Source organism: Clarias gariepinus, chromosome 8 (genome assembly GCF_024256425.1).
Source record: "Clarias gariepinus isolate MV-2021 ecotype Netherlands chromosome 8, CGAR_prim_01v2, whole genome shotgun sequence".
NCBI classification, from domain to species: Eukaryota; Metazoa; Chordata; class Actinopteri; order Siluriformes; family Clariidae; genus Clarias; species Clarias gariepinus.
This window is the reverse complement of record NC_071107.1, coordinates 28,415,584-28,432,719: the sequence shown is the minus strand read 5'-3', so window position 1 is coordinate 28,432,719 and position 17,136 is coordinate 28,415,584. Positions and strand designations below refer to the sequence as shown.

At 38.0% G+C, this 17,136-nt stretch overlaps 2 protein-coding genes across 3 annotated transcripts; both read left to right on the top strand.

Moving 5' to 3' along the window:
- The first annotated feature begins 1,273 nt into the window (after positions 1-1,273).
- mtrf1l (mitochondrial translational release factor 1-like) lies at positions 1,274-6,656 on the top strand. Its single transcript, XM_053501381.1, has 7 exons — positions 1,274-1,819; positions 1,896-1,975; positions 3,329-3,512; positions 3,615-3,778; positions 3,955-4,072; positions 4,694-4,830; positions 6,392-6,656. Exons 1-7 carry the CDS (start codon positions 1,390-1,392, stop codon positions 6,587-6,589), a joined length of 1,311 nt encoding a protein of 436 aa, XP_053357356.1. The 5' UTR covers positions 1,274-1,389; the 3' UTR covers positions 6,590-6,656.
- A 1,445-nt stretch (positions 6,657-8,101) lies between these two features.
- On the top strand, positions 8,102-10,959 carry fbxo5 (F-box protein 5). 2 transcript variants are annotated; one of them, XM_053502499.1, is made up of 5 exons: positions 8,102-8,292; positions 9,009-9,647; positions 9,770-9,866; positions 9,965-10,141; positions 10,362-10,959. In XM_053502499.1, exons 2-5 carry the CDS (start codon positions 9,031-9,033, stop codon positions 10,617-10,619), a joined length of 1,149 nt encoding a protein of 382 aa, XP_053358474.1. In that variant the 5' UTR covers positions 8,102-8,292; positions 9,009-9,030; the 3' UTR covers positions 10,620-10,959. The 2 variants fall into 2 exon arrangements, with proteins under 2 accessions (XP_053358474.1, XP_053358473.1); XM_053502498.1 differs by having other exon boundaries at positions 8,103-8,287.
- Positions 10,960-17,136: the final 6,177 nt, after the last annotated feature.

Sequence of the window (17,136 nt, the reverse complement as noted above, 5' to 3'; positions counted from 1 at the left end):
GAACACAGCTGATTTTACTTATGCAGCATTCACAACCACTAGGATTTGGAATTTTCACCATTACAACTTTCACACAAACTCATGTGAAATCGAACATAAAATTAATGCTCACTGTAAAGTGTCTACAAAAACATGTTGCAATTGTTTAATTGGAGTTAGACTGAATAATTCACAGTTAATAACACTGAATTAACATAAAAGAACAATTTTTGTTTTAAAAAAAATCTGCATAAAGTGAATTTAAATAGTAAAAAAAAAAAATACATATATCATGAGGTGCTTAGCGATTTTCCAGAGAAAATCACTAAAAAAGTTATTAAATAGCCATAAATTGCTTGTTTGTTTTATTGACAATGTTTTAGGAACTTAGCCAATACAAGATCCAGGTGCAAAGCTGATGTGTAAGCTCGTTTTATGAGTAGCAGACCGAGAATAACAAAAAATAGAAAACAGAAAATAAAGGTGTGGAATAAAATAAAAAATAAGGAAGAAGGAAAATAAGTGGAGAAAATAAAAAGGCACACTATTTCATTGGTAAAAATTACCAAATAGTTTAATTAATAACAAGAATAGCAGTTACAAAAGATTAAATGTATAAGTATCAAATATGGTATTAAACGTTTTGTGACTAGTTTTGTAACACTCTGTGTGAAACAAATCTGGGAAAATCTGTCACAGAGAGGTGGCAGTCTCTCCCCTGCGTGTTTAATGTGTTTTATAGAGTGCTTTGTCTGCTCTCACAGTGTCAAAACTGTGCGCTCAAGATTGTGGCATAAATATAACGTAGTTTTTTTATTATAATTTTTTTTTAACAGGGTGTGTTAGAGCAGAGAAAATATATTTTTAAAAAATCAATACATAATGGATAAAGCAAATTTAATAATTCCAGTTCCAGGCGGCACAGTGGCTTAATAGTAGTTAGCATTGTTGCTTTGCACTTCCAGAGTCCTGGTTGATTCCCACCTCGGGTCTGTGTGCATGGAGTTTCTATGTTCTCCCCGGCCTTGGTGGGTTTCCTCCAGGTACTCTGGTTTCCTCCCACATGTCTAAAAAGCATGCAGATTAGGCTAATTTGTGTTCCCAATGAAAGTGTATATCAGATGACGGAACAAGTCTGAGTTGTCAAAGAACTTCGAGAACTTTCTAAATGGGAATTTAGACTGAGGGACACTTTGCAGCATGGCATTGTTGGGCATATTAGAGCAGGTAATAATATATAAAACTTCGATACGCAATGAATAAAGCAAAGTTAATAATCCCGTTCATAAAACTGTGACTTTTATTTTGAAGTACGACTAACACGGAAGTAAGCGCATGACCGGATTGTTGTCCTGTAATAAGAAAGCGTGGTAGGTGATGGACTGTAAACGTTATTAAAAACCTTCCCGCATGGCTGTGGCGTGTTTCACTAAGCAGCTGCTCAGACGCGCTGCGTTCCCGCCGACAGGACACCGCGCTAGAGCCGTGTTTAATCACGCGCTCGGTGGTCTGACGTACAGCCGTGCGCGTGGAGCCCCGGTTTACCGACACAGAACCTTTCACACGGCACACTCAGCACTGCTGGCGAAGCTCCTGACGGCGGACGAGCTGTTTAGCAGGAGCTCCGTGCAGGACTACCTGAGGAGAGCGCAGGCGGAGTATGAGGAGTGTCTGCGCGCGGTGAACACCGCACACCTGCACACACACGAGCAGCAGGAGGAGGAGGAGGTGGTGAGGGCGAAGCGGGCGAGGGTCACTGCTCTAGCGCCTCTTGTTCAGAAAATTAGCGAGCTGCAGTTAAAACAAAGGGATTTCGAGGAGACCGAGTCATTACTGAAAGGTACCGAGTGTGTCATCCTGGGGTTTTGTGTTTAAAGTGCCAGCTGAAGTGATGACTAACCTTTATATCTCTATAGAAAATGACCCTGACCTGCGCGAGCTTGCTGAGACAGAGAGGGAGCACTGCCTGGCATCCATGCAAGAAATGAAACAAACGGTACAGAATTCCACCACGCTTTAGGCACAGGATCCTCTCTAACACATGCACATTTGTTTATGCATTCATTCTTCCAATCAGCGTAAAAGCATGCAGGTGCAGCCAAAGAGCTTTGGGTTAATGTTCACAGCAAACATCACTCACTCACTGTCTGTATCGTTTAGTCCTGTATACAGGGTTGCTGGGGGCCTGGAGCCTATCCCAGGAGACTTAGGGCATGAGGCGGGGTACAATATGGACAGGGTGCCAGTCCATCGCAGGACACACACACACATACTCACACACTTGTTCACACACTACAGGCAATTTGGAAACACCAGTTAGCCAAATGTGCATGTCTTTGGACTGTGGGAGGAAACCACAGTACATGAAGCAAACCCACTATGCACAGGGGGAACATGCAAACTCAAACCTGAACGGAAATCGAACCCGGACCCTGGAGGTGCAAGGCGACAGTGCTAACCACTAAGCCACCCTGCCGCCCAGCAAACATCACAACAGGGAAATGTAATACGGGTGACCTGGAATGGTTCCTCAAGAAACTGCTTATCTTTGGGCGTTTCATACAGCCTGTAGAGTTTACAAAGAATGGTGCAAAAGACCTTCAGTTTTTTTGGGGGCAATGTCCAGACTGGTTTGAGCTGATAGAAAGCCTTGCATATGACATTCATTTAAAACAATTAATCAGCTTTCATTTTAATCACTGTGCTGTATTACTTGCCATTACTAATTATAGCAAAAGTTTAATTTTGTGCTCTTTTGAAAGACATTTTGAACAATGTTACTCCTAAGAGAACATCAAGACATATTGGATATTCTTCATCTAAATAATGAATACTTTCCTGTATTATATCTGTATGCATTCACTTTGCACAAAGAATGCTATTGAAACATGAATCAAACTGTATAAATCTGCTCAGATGTTTTGTGGATAAACATCTGGCAGTTAATGTTTTGTTATATAACGCATGAGCTAAATAACTCTGCTAAATTAATGTCAGCTTAGAAATAATAGGAGTGGAGCTCGATGTGGGTTTCCTGCTAATGTAGCCTAGGTTTGACACACGGTGTAATGTGAGATGCCCACCATGGTTGTTCCTAAAATGAAGAATATACTGTAACCTATTATAACTTTAAAGATTTTAGTTAAAACTTTAACTTCGTATGCAAGTTGCATGATTACACTGTTTATTACAAGCATTAGTCACAGTGTTTGATAACTGATAATTGATAATAAAATGTGGTACAATGGGTTCAGGTTTACTGGTCCTACAAACATTTAGGGGACATGTCCTTAAATATATGCTTCAAACCCCCAAAAGCTCTAATACTTATTTTTTAATTCTTATATAGATTCTCTCACTCCTTGTTCCCGAGGAAGAATCAGACTTGAGTGATTTGGTCTTAGAGGTTACCGCTGGAATTGGAGGTCAAGAGGCCATGCTTTTTACAGCAGAAATATTTGACATGTACCAAAACTATGCTGCTTTTCATGGCTGGGGCTTTGACACACTGGAATATATGCGAAGTGATATTGGTCAGTCTCTCTTAATGTCATTGTTAACTATGATAAATGGACTGGCTGCAGCTCCATGAATGCCTCTAAGACTGTGAGAATGCTTTTACCTCTTTAACTCAGGGGGTTTACGACATGCCACGGCCAGCGTCAGTGGTCCACTGAGCTATAAGAAGATGAAGTTTGAAGCAGGTGTCCATCGGGTCCAGAGAGTCCCGAAGACAGAGAAACAAGGCCGCATGCACACCAGCACTATGACGGTGGCAATATTGCCACAGCCTACAGAGGTGCTGTAAATAGAACAGACACTAAGCAATATCTCTGAACAGCTCCTTGCATGAGGTCATAATATTTTCTTTGGCTTGATGCAAGGGTGCAAGATTTCACACTGATGTACATCAGTGTTTATCCATGCTGATGTAAAAATGTTAAGGTTTATAACTATTCTGCATTGCATTCACAGATCTCCTTTACTATTAACCCTAAAGACCTGAGGATTGAAACAAAAAGAGCAAGTGGAGCTGGAGGACAGCATGTTAACACGACTGACAGTGCGGTCAGGATAGTCCATTTACCAACAGGTCAATTCTTTATTAACTTCCTTCATAAGATGCAGGCAAAAGTTTGGACACAAGTTTGGATTTTTTTTTTTTATACATTCTACAACAATGCTGGAGATTTCAAAACTATGAAATAACACGTATGCAATTATGGGATTTAGTAACAACTAAAGTTGCTACTTTAAATCGTGAAGGTCATCTGTTCTGGAATAGTTCTTGCAAAAACAGTGTTGTGTCAAGTGCATTTACAAAACTCATCAAGCACCATGATAACACCGGCTCTCATGAGGACCATCCCAGGAAAACAAGACCAAAACTTACCTCTGCTGCAGAGAAGTTCATTTAGAGTTACCAGCCTCAAAAATCACCAATAAACAAACAGCACCTCAGATTAGGGCCGTTTGATGGCTTTACAGAGTATAAGTAGCAGACACGTTTTAATATCAACTGTTCAAAGGAGATTATTGCAGATTTTTAATGATTTCAGCATTGTTTTACAATGTAGAAATAAATTTAAATCAGTTAAAATTATGGAATTAGGAGGAGTGTCCAACCTTTTGACTAGATCAGGGCAAACAACTCCGACAGGTGTGTACAATATGTTAGCCTTTCTACTGCTGAGGGTAAATGTTGGAATTGCAGGCACAGTGTCTGAGTGTCAGCAAGAGCGCTCCCAGATAAAAAACAAAGAGAAGGCCATGAAGCTGCTGCGGGCCAAGCTCTACGCCGCAAAGCTGGAGGAGGAGACGAGTAAGAGGTACCACGCCCGCAAACTTCAGGTACTCTACTGAGTTTTTTTTTTTATTGTTTTTTTTTCTTAAATGAGATAGTATCTACTATTGCAACATACAAGTATGTAAACCAAAGCATTGTGCTTTCATACTTAGCTATCACTATTTTTAATACACAGCTGTGGAAAAAAAAAAATGGACACCTCCATATTCGTACTAATTGTAATTAACAAGCTAGCCAGCTAACTGTGATGAGTCCTGTATGATTTTCAGCCTCAAAACAACAAATCGTATATTATGTGTAACGATTTTTTAAAGTGATCTAAAGCAAATACTTATACAGTCTTGTGGAAAAGTCTTGGGCACATGCAAATAACTGCTGTAAAGCAAGGATATCTTCCAAAATTTTACTACATTAAAAACCATAAAAGCTGTAAACAGTAATTAATGAAACAAAGTCAATAATGGTTGTGACGACTATATACTTAAAATATAGCCTTAAGTACAATCAGTCTTAACTGTAGGACAAATTTTTTTTTTTTTTTTTTTTTTTTTTTTGTTGCTGGAATACTAATGTGGTACGGTGGTGTAGGTGTTGGCACTGTAGCCTCGCACCTTCAGGGTGTGTGTGTGCGTGTGTGCCTTCCCATGGATTGGCACCCTGTCTAGGGTGTATCCCACCTTGTGCCCATAAAAGGTAAACATGAATACAATTGTTTGGAAACTATTTTTTTTTCTTTTTTGTACTGACTTAAGTCATAAACATTTAAAAGTTTGTTAAAAAAAAAAAAAAAAAGATTATCAGGGGGTAGGAATTCCGAGTCAGAGATTGGAAGTTATGACTTTTAATCAAAAGTAGCAGCATTCTCTGGCTGACCTCCATAATAAAGTTATTCTGCATTTCCACAGTAATAAAAAATCTTGTTTCCAGACAGCAATTAAATTAGCGAGTTTGTTGGAAGTTGCTTTGTTTACTAACCAGGATGTCTGTCATGTTGTTTTAGAAGTGTTATTTGTTTAGATATACAGAACATTATTTGATCATTTACACTGAATGACTTGTTTTCCTTCCACTGAGAGGTCTTGAAAAATCAACAAAAACCGCATAAGCTGACCTGTAAAATCACATCTGCAGCACTTTGCTTCTATCATGATCTGAGATAGATAGATAGATAGATAGAGGGATGGAATCCTTTATTAATCACAGAGTAAAATTGTATTTAAGAGAAATTGTTAAAAAAAAAAGTATTTAGTGAAACATCAGAATTTATTTTGGATTGGTTTCTGATTAAGTTTATGCAACACTGCCCTCTAGTGTATGTGTTGACATTATGCACACTGGACACAAGGTTTCTAGAGTTGGATGTGGTAAATCCTCCCACACAATTTTAATCCTAGGAAAAGCAATAATAAAATAATTGTTTGGATGCATCAAACAAAGACATCAATTCCTTGTACGAGGTTTGATGTTTAAAACTAGATTAGACTTCAAGATTGGCCACTGAGATTAAACAAAAATGTTAACTGTTTGGAGGTTCTTGTTGAAATGTAGAACTTTTTATGACTCTAGACTTACAATTTTTTCAATATTAACTTTCTGTTGTAACAGATTGGTACCCGAGGCAGATCAGAAAAAATCAGGACCTACAACTTCGCACAAGATCGGGTCACTGACCATCGGATTGGGAAAACTCTGCACGATGTACATGGATTTTTATTAGGGGAGGAGCTGCTGGATGAGATGAGCATGTTTTTGCAGCAGTTTTCTGAACAGGAAGTGCTCATGGACATTATCGAAGGTCAATAACAGAGATGAATAATTAAATGACATTGATTTAAAACAATTAATAAATGCTTTTCTTTTAAGTATTGTACCATATCGCTCGACCATTACTAATAATAGCAACCGTTTTATGTTGTGGTTTCTTGAAGGAAGTTTTTGAACAGTGTAACTCTTAAGGGAACATATTCTTCATGTACTGGAAATCAAGATCTCCAGCTTTTGACATTTATATGTGTCATATGGATAAACACCTGGCACTTAATATGTAATTATATAACGCACGAGCTTTGCTAAATTAAGGTCATCTTAGAAATTCCTGAAAAGTATGCATTGGAGAAACTCATCTCGTGCTGTAGTTTACTATATTTCAAACATCACAGGGCACAGGATTGCAAACATACTTGCAGTCATACACTACAGTTTGGAAACATGCCTTACAAAGCATATCTTTGGACTGTGGGAGGAAACACAGAAAGCACACGCCATGCACACAAACTTGAGGTGACACTCGAACCCCCGAGGAATTGTGAAGCGGCTTTTCTGAACCACCGTGCTCCCTGCAAGCAGCCAAAGTGAAATACATTCTCGAACTCGTATAAATCCAGTAAAGCTGGTTCTACGAAATAATTCTGAATGTGTAAGACAACGGCTCTCCTGGTGTTCTCTGCATGAGAACTGCTCTTTGTCATGTTAAACATCAGACAAAATGCTGCTAGATAAGCTGTGTGGGGGTGATGGCCAGCCTGTAGTTTTCTCACAGGGTGTTGGGAACATTCAAAACCACTATTCTAAGCAAAGTAAGGTTTTTATGCACTTTCCACATTCCAGCTCGAGGTGTGAAATACCACGGTAATGGCTCTTCATTTCCATTCGAGGCAAGCCTAAGTTTTAGAGACTAAGAATAGCAAAAAGACTGCTTTCATTATTATTGATACCATATATGATATCGATATGGATCCACGATATGGATTGATGCTCAAATTTTACATTGAACAAATATTTATTTGATCTTATTCATTTATTTTTTTGGGAATAGAGTCTGTAAGCGTTTATGCACAAAACATTTGCAGGCATCCTATTGAGAAAACAGTTATTAATTGTTTAATACATTAAACATTATTAATAGTAAATTGTAGCCTTGTTTAAAAAAAAACGATTAGATGGTAGCAAAAACGAGTTGCATTATTATATTTACTTACTAATTACATATTGCAAAAAAACACCCCAAAATATTTAATCTAGATTTTTAAAAAGTTTTAAAAAAGGCGCCTTCTCTCTCCTACATCACACGTACGCGCCATTTCCTTCCTCTCCAGTACGCGCTCCGAGAGTCTCATACGCCGTAAATCCGGTGTATGAAAACTCCGATTGGGGAACTTCTCGTGAGAACGAACTTGTAGCCAATTGCAGCGAAGTAGGCGGGATTTGTCTGAACATGCACTTTGGAACGCCTGGCGTGCGGGGCTCGCGGACAGCTCCTATTGGCTTTAGCGCGGTTAAAGGTACTATGCCGTATCTGATAGGCCAGCGCTTTTTTTGACGCGAAATTCAAACTATAGAGTAACTGGCGCTTTTTCCCTTCTCTGCTTTCATTAGTTATTGGCGTCTGAGTTTGACCGCGTAAAACGAATATGCTCAGTTAGTGGACGATAAGACGCGGCAGAGCAGCTCTATTCAATCATTTGCAAGGCTCTTGTAAGGACTTGGAGCTTTATTTTTGAGGTAAGGTATGTTCCTTGTCTTGTTGGCGTCCACACACACAAGTTACATTATTGCATTTACATTTAGTGCAACTGAAGATTCCGGCAAGCTTATTCACGAAATATACTCAATTTTCGTGTCCGTAGCAGAAATCAATGCATTGTATTTATATATGTTAAATAGCAGGAAGGTTATAGGTGTTTAATTACCAGCTTGGTCCGGACAATAAACGCGTAGCTAATGCGCTAAGTTAGCCTTTTAATTAGTGCAGCTGTGGCTAGCCCGTTAGCCTTCTTGGGCGCGCGCGCAAACCTTCCAGCTAGGTAATGCTTAATATAAATTAAATCAAGACTAGAATAATTATGATTATGGAAGCAATACGTTTGAAAGTGTGCGAGTGTGTGTGTATGTATAGGATTAGTCGAGGATTGAGTGACAATGTCTTTGAAACAGACTTGGGTTTAATGCATGGTAACTAGTCTCTACCAGGACATGAGGCTCAACATTTAATATAAACGTAACCAAAAATTTTTTTTTCCAAATAAAGTCTTTACACTGATTAGTTGATACGCATTGACCTACCAAAAAAATAAGGTTTTTTTTTTTTATTTATTTTAATTTTATTTGGGTTGTTTGTGGTATGTAGCCTGTTAAATGACTTACGAGCTACTTGTTTTAGTGACCAAATCTTCTTGAAATTAATAAATGCTTATTAAATATTCTGTCCTTTACTGTTTTCTAGACAGTTTTCAGACTTTAGAACCATGAAGTGCCTGAGCCGCAGCAGAGCCTCAGCAGAGAAGGCTGAACCGGAAACGAGCGCCGAGTTAAAGAGCCTGGAGAAAAGCGCGCCATCTTCCTGCGTGTCGTCCTCCATCTCTCAGCAGCAGCTCAGCGAGCCCACAGGACCTCATAACAAGGAGAACTGCAAAAAAAAGCCCTGTGCTGTAGAACTCCTGTCTGATGATGAAGCTCTCTTGGGCAGCCAGAGTCTCACAGAAGACAGCGGCTACCTCTCCCTTCATAACAGCCAGCTTGAGCATTTTGATGGAGATACAAACTGTACAGAGTCTCAGGAGAGAAACACTGAGAAAAAAGAGTGCAGACTGTCCCCGGTTCATTCTGAATCTAAATCAAGGTGCCTTCCTGTTCTCAAGTTTCAGGAGGAGGTGTGCAGACAGCTGGCCAAAGGCTACATGCAAAGCCAAAGCTATGACTGGACTGTCATTAATAAGCTAGCTAAGGACTATGGCCTCCATAACATCATTGGAGTAAAGATGGGACTGGAGTATGTAGATATTCTTTGTGAACTGTTGAAGAAAGACATGAAGCACATCCTGACCAGGATCTTGGGCCTACTTGGGGAGCTCGACTTAATAAAGTATGTTCTTTATTGCCTTATTCAACTTTACAGAATATACTTTTACAGAAATCATGCTATTCCTGTCATTTGTGTTAATAAAATAAAATCCAGAAACTGAACTGACTGAATTATTTCTACAGCTGTAAAAAAGTGAGCAAGACATGGCGTAAAATCATTCACGAAGACCAGAAATCCGTTCAGAGATGCCGAGAAGCAGAGCAATTGGAACTGCTAAAGGTAAGGATGAGTGCAAATTTTTGGAATCAGTTCTTGAGAAATTTTTTCCCCCATTTTATTGGTTTGTCACCTAACTTAAACTCTGCTTTTTGTTTCAGGACTCGGAAAGGTCAACAGGGTCTTTAACCAGAGACTTTGGCCTTAGTAGGGTGGTATTTTCTTGTCTACAGAGGTTAGCTTCAACACCAGTGCACAAACCCACAAAGAAGACCCACAGTCATACAGACAGTGTGCACAGAGCATCCAAACCAAGCCGCTTTGCAGAGTTTCATGAGGTGAGCAGGAGTTCCTTTGTACTTTGGGTGGAAATGATATATTGACTGTAAAATTTACATTTAGGGCTTTGACGGACGCTCTTTTCCAGAGTGACTTACAAAAAGTCCCAAAAAGTTTACATCAGAGATATATAATTTTTTTTTTTTAAGGTGTGTCCTAGTAGTTGGATGTCCCAGGGGTTTGAACAGCATTGCATTCAAGCATCTGTTTTTCTTTCAGGCTACTAAAAACCTAAAAGGGCATGAGTCACTGAGGAGCTGCCGTCTTTGTGGTTCTCCTGCACGGTTCGACTCGGCCATGAAAAGGGCAGTGTGTATGCGGCCCAGCTGTGCTTTCGACTTCTGCTCGACATGCCAGTCAGCATATCACGGGTCCACTGCATGCCAGAGGGGCATAATAAAGGCATCATCGTCACAATGCCAGACTGTGCCTTTAGCAGGTTCTGCTCGCAGCAAACGCAGTGTCCGACGACTCTGAGTTCCACTAACTCAAAAGCACAATTTGCACATTTAAAATTAGTCTTCATTCCTATAAATTCTTTTATGGTTGTTTTATGTGGATTTTTATGTTTCTCAGTGTCCTTAATGTGAATTGTATGTAGGTCACTTTGTCTGTTGTCCTAGCACACATTTGTAAAGTACTGAATGCCAAAAAAAAAAAGAAAAAAGATGAAAGGACTGAACAGCCTTATCCATTGACACAGAAGAAAATTTTATAAGGTTTTATAAATGTATTAATGAAATTACCATTTGTGTGCCTTGTCTAAGCAAAATGTAAATATTTACATGGCTGAATAAAGAGTTCTATATTTTTTTTATACTTGTGTTGGTTGTCTTGCTTTTGATGTAAAAACCAGTGAACCAAATGTAACTACTCTTAAGAGTTATTTTCATGTTTTTTGGCCATAGATATACTTTACTGAAAGTTAGTCCTTATGAAAACCCAATATACATATTTGTATAATTGACAACTAAGCACTGCCTGCAAGTCAATAATATATATATATTTTTTTTGAAAGATGGGTCTTTGCCAGGGTAGTTCCTATTCTTTTCTGAGCTTGAGGTGGAACTTCTTATACATTTCTATGTTTAAAACTTATCATAAAGCAATCTGCAGAAAGACATGTGACTTTACTGTATTGCATGTTGTACCAAAAGTGTCAAATGTTTACCTCCATTACCATTATTACGTTATTGAGATCTGTAGGTGAGTATAGACCTTCTAGTGCTCCTTAAACGCTATACCATATTCAGTAAATCCTATTGTATATGATTAAATAATTTTTATTACTGTCATTTCATAGTGTTTCAGGAAGTAAAATTATAATATAAATGCAAGGGGATGTTTTAAAACTCATAACCGAGCAGCTAATTTAATGTTTCATACTGTTATGATGTCAGGTAAAGTAACAAAGTTAGTATTTAGGGACATCATGCTGAATAATCTCCCTAGCTCCTAAATCCTAAATCCAACACTTCACAAATAATGGAAATAATTATTGCAAACAAAAGGTTTTTAGAAAGCTTTGCTCTTTACTTGATTGAGCAACAAATCATCAATACAGGATTAGGCATTTGTCTCACCGTCCACAGAAAATTCACCACCATGACACCAGAGAGCACCCTCCTCAAAATTTTGAACTCTTCTGCACTAGTTATATTTGTTAACTGTCACAAACTTGTACACAGCACATGGAGCTAATGTCATGTGCAAATCCATTTTCACACATTCTATGCTGTTGTTATTCTGCCTGATCTATGTTTATGACCTTGCCCTTGCCTTCTTGAATTTTAATCATATTTAATTATCAGTTTCTTCTTGTTATCTCTATGCTGTGTGCACACCCCTGCCTGTGTTTACTGACCATGATGTTTGAGCTGACTTTTGTACAGTCTTATTTGGAACCCTTTGCCTGTTGGCCATAAGCTCTTGGAGAACTACATGTTTATAATATGTGATTGTGTGTACAGTGGGCCTCAAGGATGTAGCGCTAAGGATGTGTCTTGTAATAAAGGTTGTACATTCAATTCAATTAAATTTTATTTGTATAGCGCTTTTAACAATTGTCAGTGTCGCAAAGCAGCTTTACACAATCAAAAGAATTATTTAAGTCTGTATGGAATGTAAGTGTGCATGAATCAAGTTGAGCTGATCATCCCTGGTGAGCCCCGGGCGACAGTGGCAAGGAAAAACTCCCTGAGATGGTAATAGGAAGAAACCTTGAGAGGAACCGGACTCAACAGGGAACCCATCCTCATTTGGGTGAAACAGAAAGCAGGAAATGATCTGCATTTATACTGTGTGTTAGCATTTATAACAGTTGATGTTAATTGATGCTAATATGGAGTCCAGGTAAGTATTGGAGACAATTGCAGTCTTGAACTATCAAACAACCGCAGCCTCAGAGAAACAGCTGTCAACATCAGTCGAGGCCAGAACCATCTTTATGGTAGAGTGAAATCATCCCCAGACACCAGACGCATTCCAAAGAGAGACACGGGGCATCCACGCGACGAGATCTCCAACCAGAAGCGGGGCACCAGGATGGGTCAGACAGGTCCGGAGGGCAGAGGGAGTCTGGATCACTGGCAGCTCAGGAACGACATGTGTAGCTCAACAGAGAGGGAAGAGAGAGAGGGGGAGAGACAACAGAAGAGGGAAGAGTAGAAGAGAAGAGTTTGCATGAGCCAAATTGTACAAAATGTTTTAGTCAAATTTTCAAAAGCTTTTTTCTTACATGTTTGCATATTTAAAATGACAGTCATCAATTAAATATTTCGCAATCACTTGCAAGACTGATATGAATTGGTGATGCCAAAACTTACACAGCCTAAATGACAAATAAATGTAAAATGAGACATTCTGAGGGTATAAATAAGTAATTTTTTCACAGACTTCCACATAGGTTTACCTTAAAACTTTTTACTTTTCTGATACTGACACTATTCAACAGACATTTTAAGAGGGAGCAATGGGACATTTAGGCTGACTTGCAGAGACACGTACATGATTCAGTGGTAGGTCAGTGTGTTAAACCTATAAGCAAGGCTCTTAACCCTATCTGCTCCAGGTGTATTGTATTATGGCTGACTGCAGAGCCCTTACATTTAAAGAGGCACAGTGGCATAGTGGTTAGCTCCATGGCATTGCACCTCAAAGTCGAGGGTTCCCCCCCTTAGGTCTGAGTATGCATGTTCTCCCTGTGGTTGGTGGATGTCCTCCGGGTACTCTGGTACGTCCTGCAGTCCAAAGACATGCAGATTAAGCTATTTGGCGTTCCCAAAATCCCCATAGTATGTGTGTGCCCTGCAATGAATTGGCATTTTTTCCAGGGTACCCCGCCTTGGGCCCAAAGTCTCCTGGAAAAAGCTCCTGGCCCCTGTAAACAGAAGTGGTGTAGAGGTTAAATGAATGGATAATATTTTAAGTAAGTCTTAACATTATATGAAAAATGCTGTAGTATTTTGTGTCTTTTAAGAAAACATGAACTATAAAGTATGGTATATATGATGCAGGAAGCCAAAATATTACATTGTTGCTGATAGATAGATCAAATGGCAAGTGAAAAATGACAAAACCACTAATGAAAAGTGTGAATATTTAAGGTTTCTTCCCAAAAGAGACGATATACAATCTCCTTTTATCTTTATGTTTTTTCTGATATTTACAGCTACAGTGTTAAATGACTTTGCAAATAACACCTTTTTGATTTGAACACACCCAAAATATTGAAACATGTGACTGACAGATTGTTGCCCAGGTGTGCCCAGTTAGATAAATTATTTAAATAATAAATAGCTCTGAATTGGTGTGAGCCCTGGGGAAAAATATATGTCATACCACAATAATCAAGATGGACTCTACCAAAGTAATAGAGAGGCCAAATATAGTAAAGAAATAAAAGATTGTCTTACGATCCAAAACATACAAGCTTATTGGTCAAGCATGGTGGGTGCTGTGGCATGGCTTAAGTGTGCATGGGTGCTTCTAGAACGGATTATCTCATGCTTATTAATGATTTACCTCATTATGGTAGTGATGTACAGAAACATTTGTCTGCCACTTTACAGAGAAATTTCATCTAATCTTCTTGGAAATAACTTCATCGTGCAACAAAACAATTTTAACAACTGGCCCTGAAACTCTTAACCTAATGGGCTAAAATGAATAACAACTGAATGAAGGTGTGGTACAAGCCTGGAAAAGCATAATCAAAAAATGCAGTATGCTTTGGTTATTTCACTGGATCACCAGTTTGATGCAGCTATTGCAGCAAGTCATTTATTAGCATTCAAATATTATTTACATTGAACTGCTGTTACAATTTTTTTGATCACCCAATGTTTTGTACACTTAAAAGTTGGGTCGTCCAAGATGACAGATTCTAAACCGTATCTCTCATCCAGATGTACCTATCAAAAAAATAAAAGCTGAAATTCTGATATATTGTCTCATATCTTTAGATTTAAGTGCAAAACAAAATTGGTTTTGCCATTTTAATAATTTTAGAGGGACAGATTCAGATTTTTTTCTCAATGCTGTCTCAAATAGCCTTTAAGGAGGACAAATTCTGTCCCTGAAAGCTGCAGTTATGTTATGATTTGATCTCTGGGTTTTTCACCTTATAGTAGAAGCTTTATCTATTCTGCGGAAGTATGTACAAAACTGCGAAAGTGGAATTAACTATTTACAACAAAAATGTAACTAGTTTGTAACCCTAAAATAGTCATCAGCACAAGGAATCCTCTAAGAGAAAATGGCAAAGACTGGTTATTAGGAGCACATTAAAAATAGCATTGGACTGCCATGCAAGTCATTAGAGCCTGTGCTCCACCAGCCTCAGCTTGAGATGCGTCAGAGCTGAGTGTCCCTGCCACTCTCGGCTCCTCAGGCACTCTAAGATCCATCTGAAATGTCAGTGCATAATTGACAGTTTGGTTGCCATCCCTGCACACTACATCCATTTTGTGGTGACTTTCTATAGCGCTTATGGCCATGCTATAGATGCAGAGACTAACTGTGGCTCTTATATGATTTAGTGACGCCTTTGGGTTTGTCCCTTTTTCAATCTGCTTATGTAAATGATATATTTGCATATATTCTGCATATATGCACATTTTCTTTAATAAGAAAATTTTTTGCACATGAGCTTAAAAAAAAGAATAGCAGTCAAAAAGTTTGAGCCCAAAAGATATTTAAATTTAATTTAATCATTTCATTCTTTCTCACAATTTAATTAATTTCAGTGCTGACCTTTTACATGGCAAGGAGTTCAGGGACTCTTTTTTTTATTCTATTCCATTTGATTTATTAAAATTCATCAGCTCCGATGGACCTATGTAATGGAACAAGCCATCATGGATTACTATGACTTAAAGATGCTGTGCATAACATACACACAAACACATATTCACATGTACTATACAACAGTGCAGGACAAAGCCAGATCCTGACTGATTGCTGTTTGGCCAAAGAAATCTAATTTTGCAGTTGCTAGATATTTTATGGAATTAACCTTTTAAAACAGGAGACATGAGTCTTGAGTAATTGAGTGATATTTTCTTGTGTAATTTGCCCAGTTTCTGTTGTCTGCCTGAATGCACATCCGTCGTAAACGAGCACTAGAATCATAAGTTTATATACTGTCAAAGACAGCAGGTTTTTTTCTATTTGCACTGAACTAAAAAATTAATGTTACGTAGGCAAAGACACAGCACAGATATACATGATTTTAAGATTGTTTTCGGGTTCTTTCTATAAATAATAATAATAATAATAATAATAATAATAATAATAATAATAATATGCTCATTTTGAGAGTTCTACATTTTTTTGACATCATTCCCATAATCTGGTAGTGATGAAATGTACCTATTTACCATTACATTTAAGCATTTGGCAAAACCTTTTTTATCCAGAAGTAAGTTTGATCTTCGAATGTTTTTTTTAAATCATCATTGACCTATACTGTCTTCCCAGCACAGCACGTTGCTGAGTTCCTTAATGGTCCTCTTGAATGGAGGACTTTATCTAAATATCACTCTATATAATATAAATAGAAGATTTGAAATGTGAAAAAACAAGATTTACAATACAAGATTCGAAATTTGAAAAAACCTGTTCATGTGAAATTTAATGCTGCAAGTATATCAGTAGTCAGAATTGTGTGCATTTTCAAACTCGGCACGTTCAAAAGAGGAAGTGAGGAAAGTAGATGTGTTTGCATTTTGCAAGGCTAAAGCTAGGAAGCTTTCCTGGGTTTGTTTGTTTATATGCTGGATGCCCTTTCTGACATAAGACTCCAAATTTATCCAGGCTTGGGACTAGCACTGCATCTAGACAGCTAACTTGGGTAACTGATGTATATTTCCCTTCTCAAACAGCAAACTATATTGTCTGTGTTTTAGGTTAACAAATGTCTTCATGTTGATTAACCTAAAGATTGTACATGTCCCTATATATGCTGATCCAAATTTTCAATTTGGTGACAAGTATCGAAATACAAATACTATTTTTGTCAGGTGTACATAAGTATTTTCCATATGTAAACTTTTTACTTTTACTTACTACATGTTTTTATGATGAAAAAAGCTGTATTAGTGTGGTAAGGATAGGAACAAAACAATTCCAACAATCCTAGTTTACAGAAATGACTGGCAGTATGAATGCACAGATTTGTAAGAAAGTGATTAGTGTTACCTGGGCAACGGATCTTGCTAACTTCTCCTGGATTCTTCTGGCTGCTTTTCAAGCATTTTAGACAGATGTACTTGTTGAAGGAATTCATGTGCTTTTTTGTTTCACATTTGTCTTTTTAGAAGCTTATAATGCATTTTATTATTAAAAGTATTAAAAGCTTATAATTTTGCCACATTCTTTAACCTTATTGTATTGTGTATGCAGGCAGTAGGCCAATGTTAAATTGCTTAGACTATTTGCTTTACAGAGTGGTAGCAACTAGTTAGTTTAACTAACAAAATAATTAAAGACTATA

Excerpts from the sequence above, each read along its gene's own strand:
- mtrf1l (XM_053501381.1), top strand. The coding sequence starts at position 1,390 with ATGGCTGTGGCGTGTTTCACTAAGCAGCTGCTCAGACGCGCTGCGTTC. Across the intron at positions 1,820-1,895 it reads GACCGAGTCATTACTGAAAG|AAAATGACCCTGACCTGCGC; the intron begins GTACCGAGTGTG and ends ATATCTCTATAG. Across the intron at positions 4,073-4,693 it reads GATAGTCCATTTACCAACAG|GCACAGTGTCTGAGTGTCAG; the intron begins GTCAATTCTTTA and ends TTGGAATTGCAG.
- fbxo5 (XM_053502499.1), top strand. The coding sequence starts at position 9,031 with ATGAAGTGCCTGAGCCGCAGCAGAGCCTCAGCAGAGAAGGCTGAACCG. Across the intron at positions 9,867-9,964 it reads AGCAATTGGAACTGCTAAAG|GACTCGGAAAGGTCAACAGG; the intron begins GTAAGGATGAGT and ends TTTTTGTTTCAG. Across the intron at positions 10,142-10,361 it reads GCTTTGCAGAGTTTCATGAG|GCTACTAAAAACCTAAAAGG; the intron begins GTGAGCAGGAGT and ends TTTTTCTTTCAG.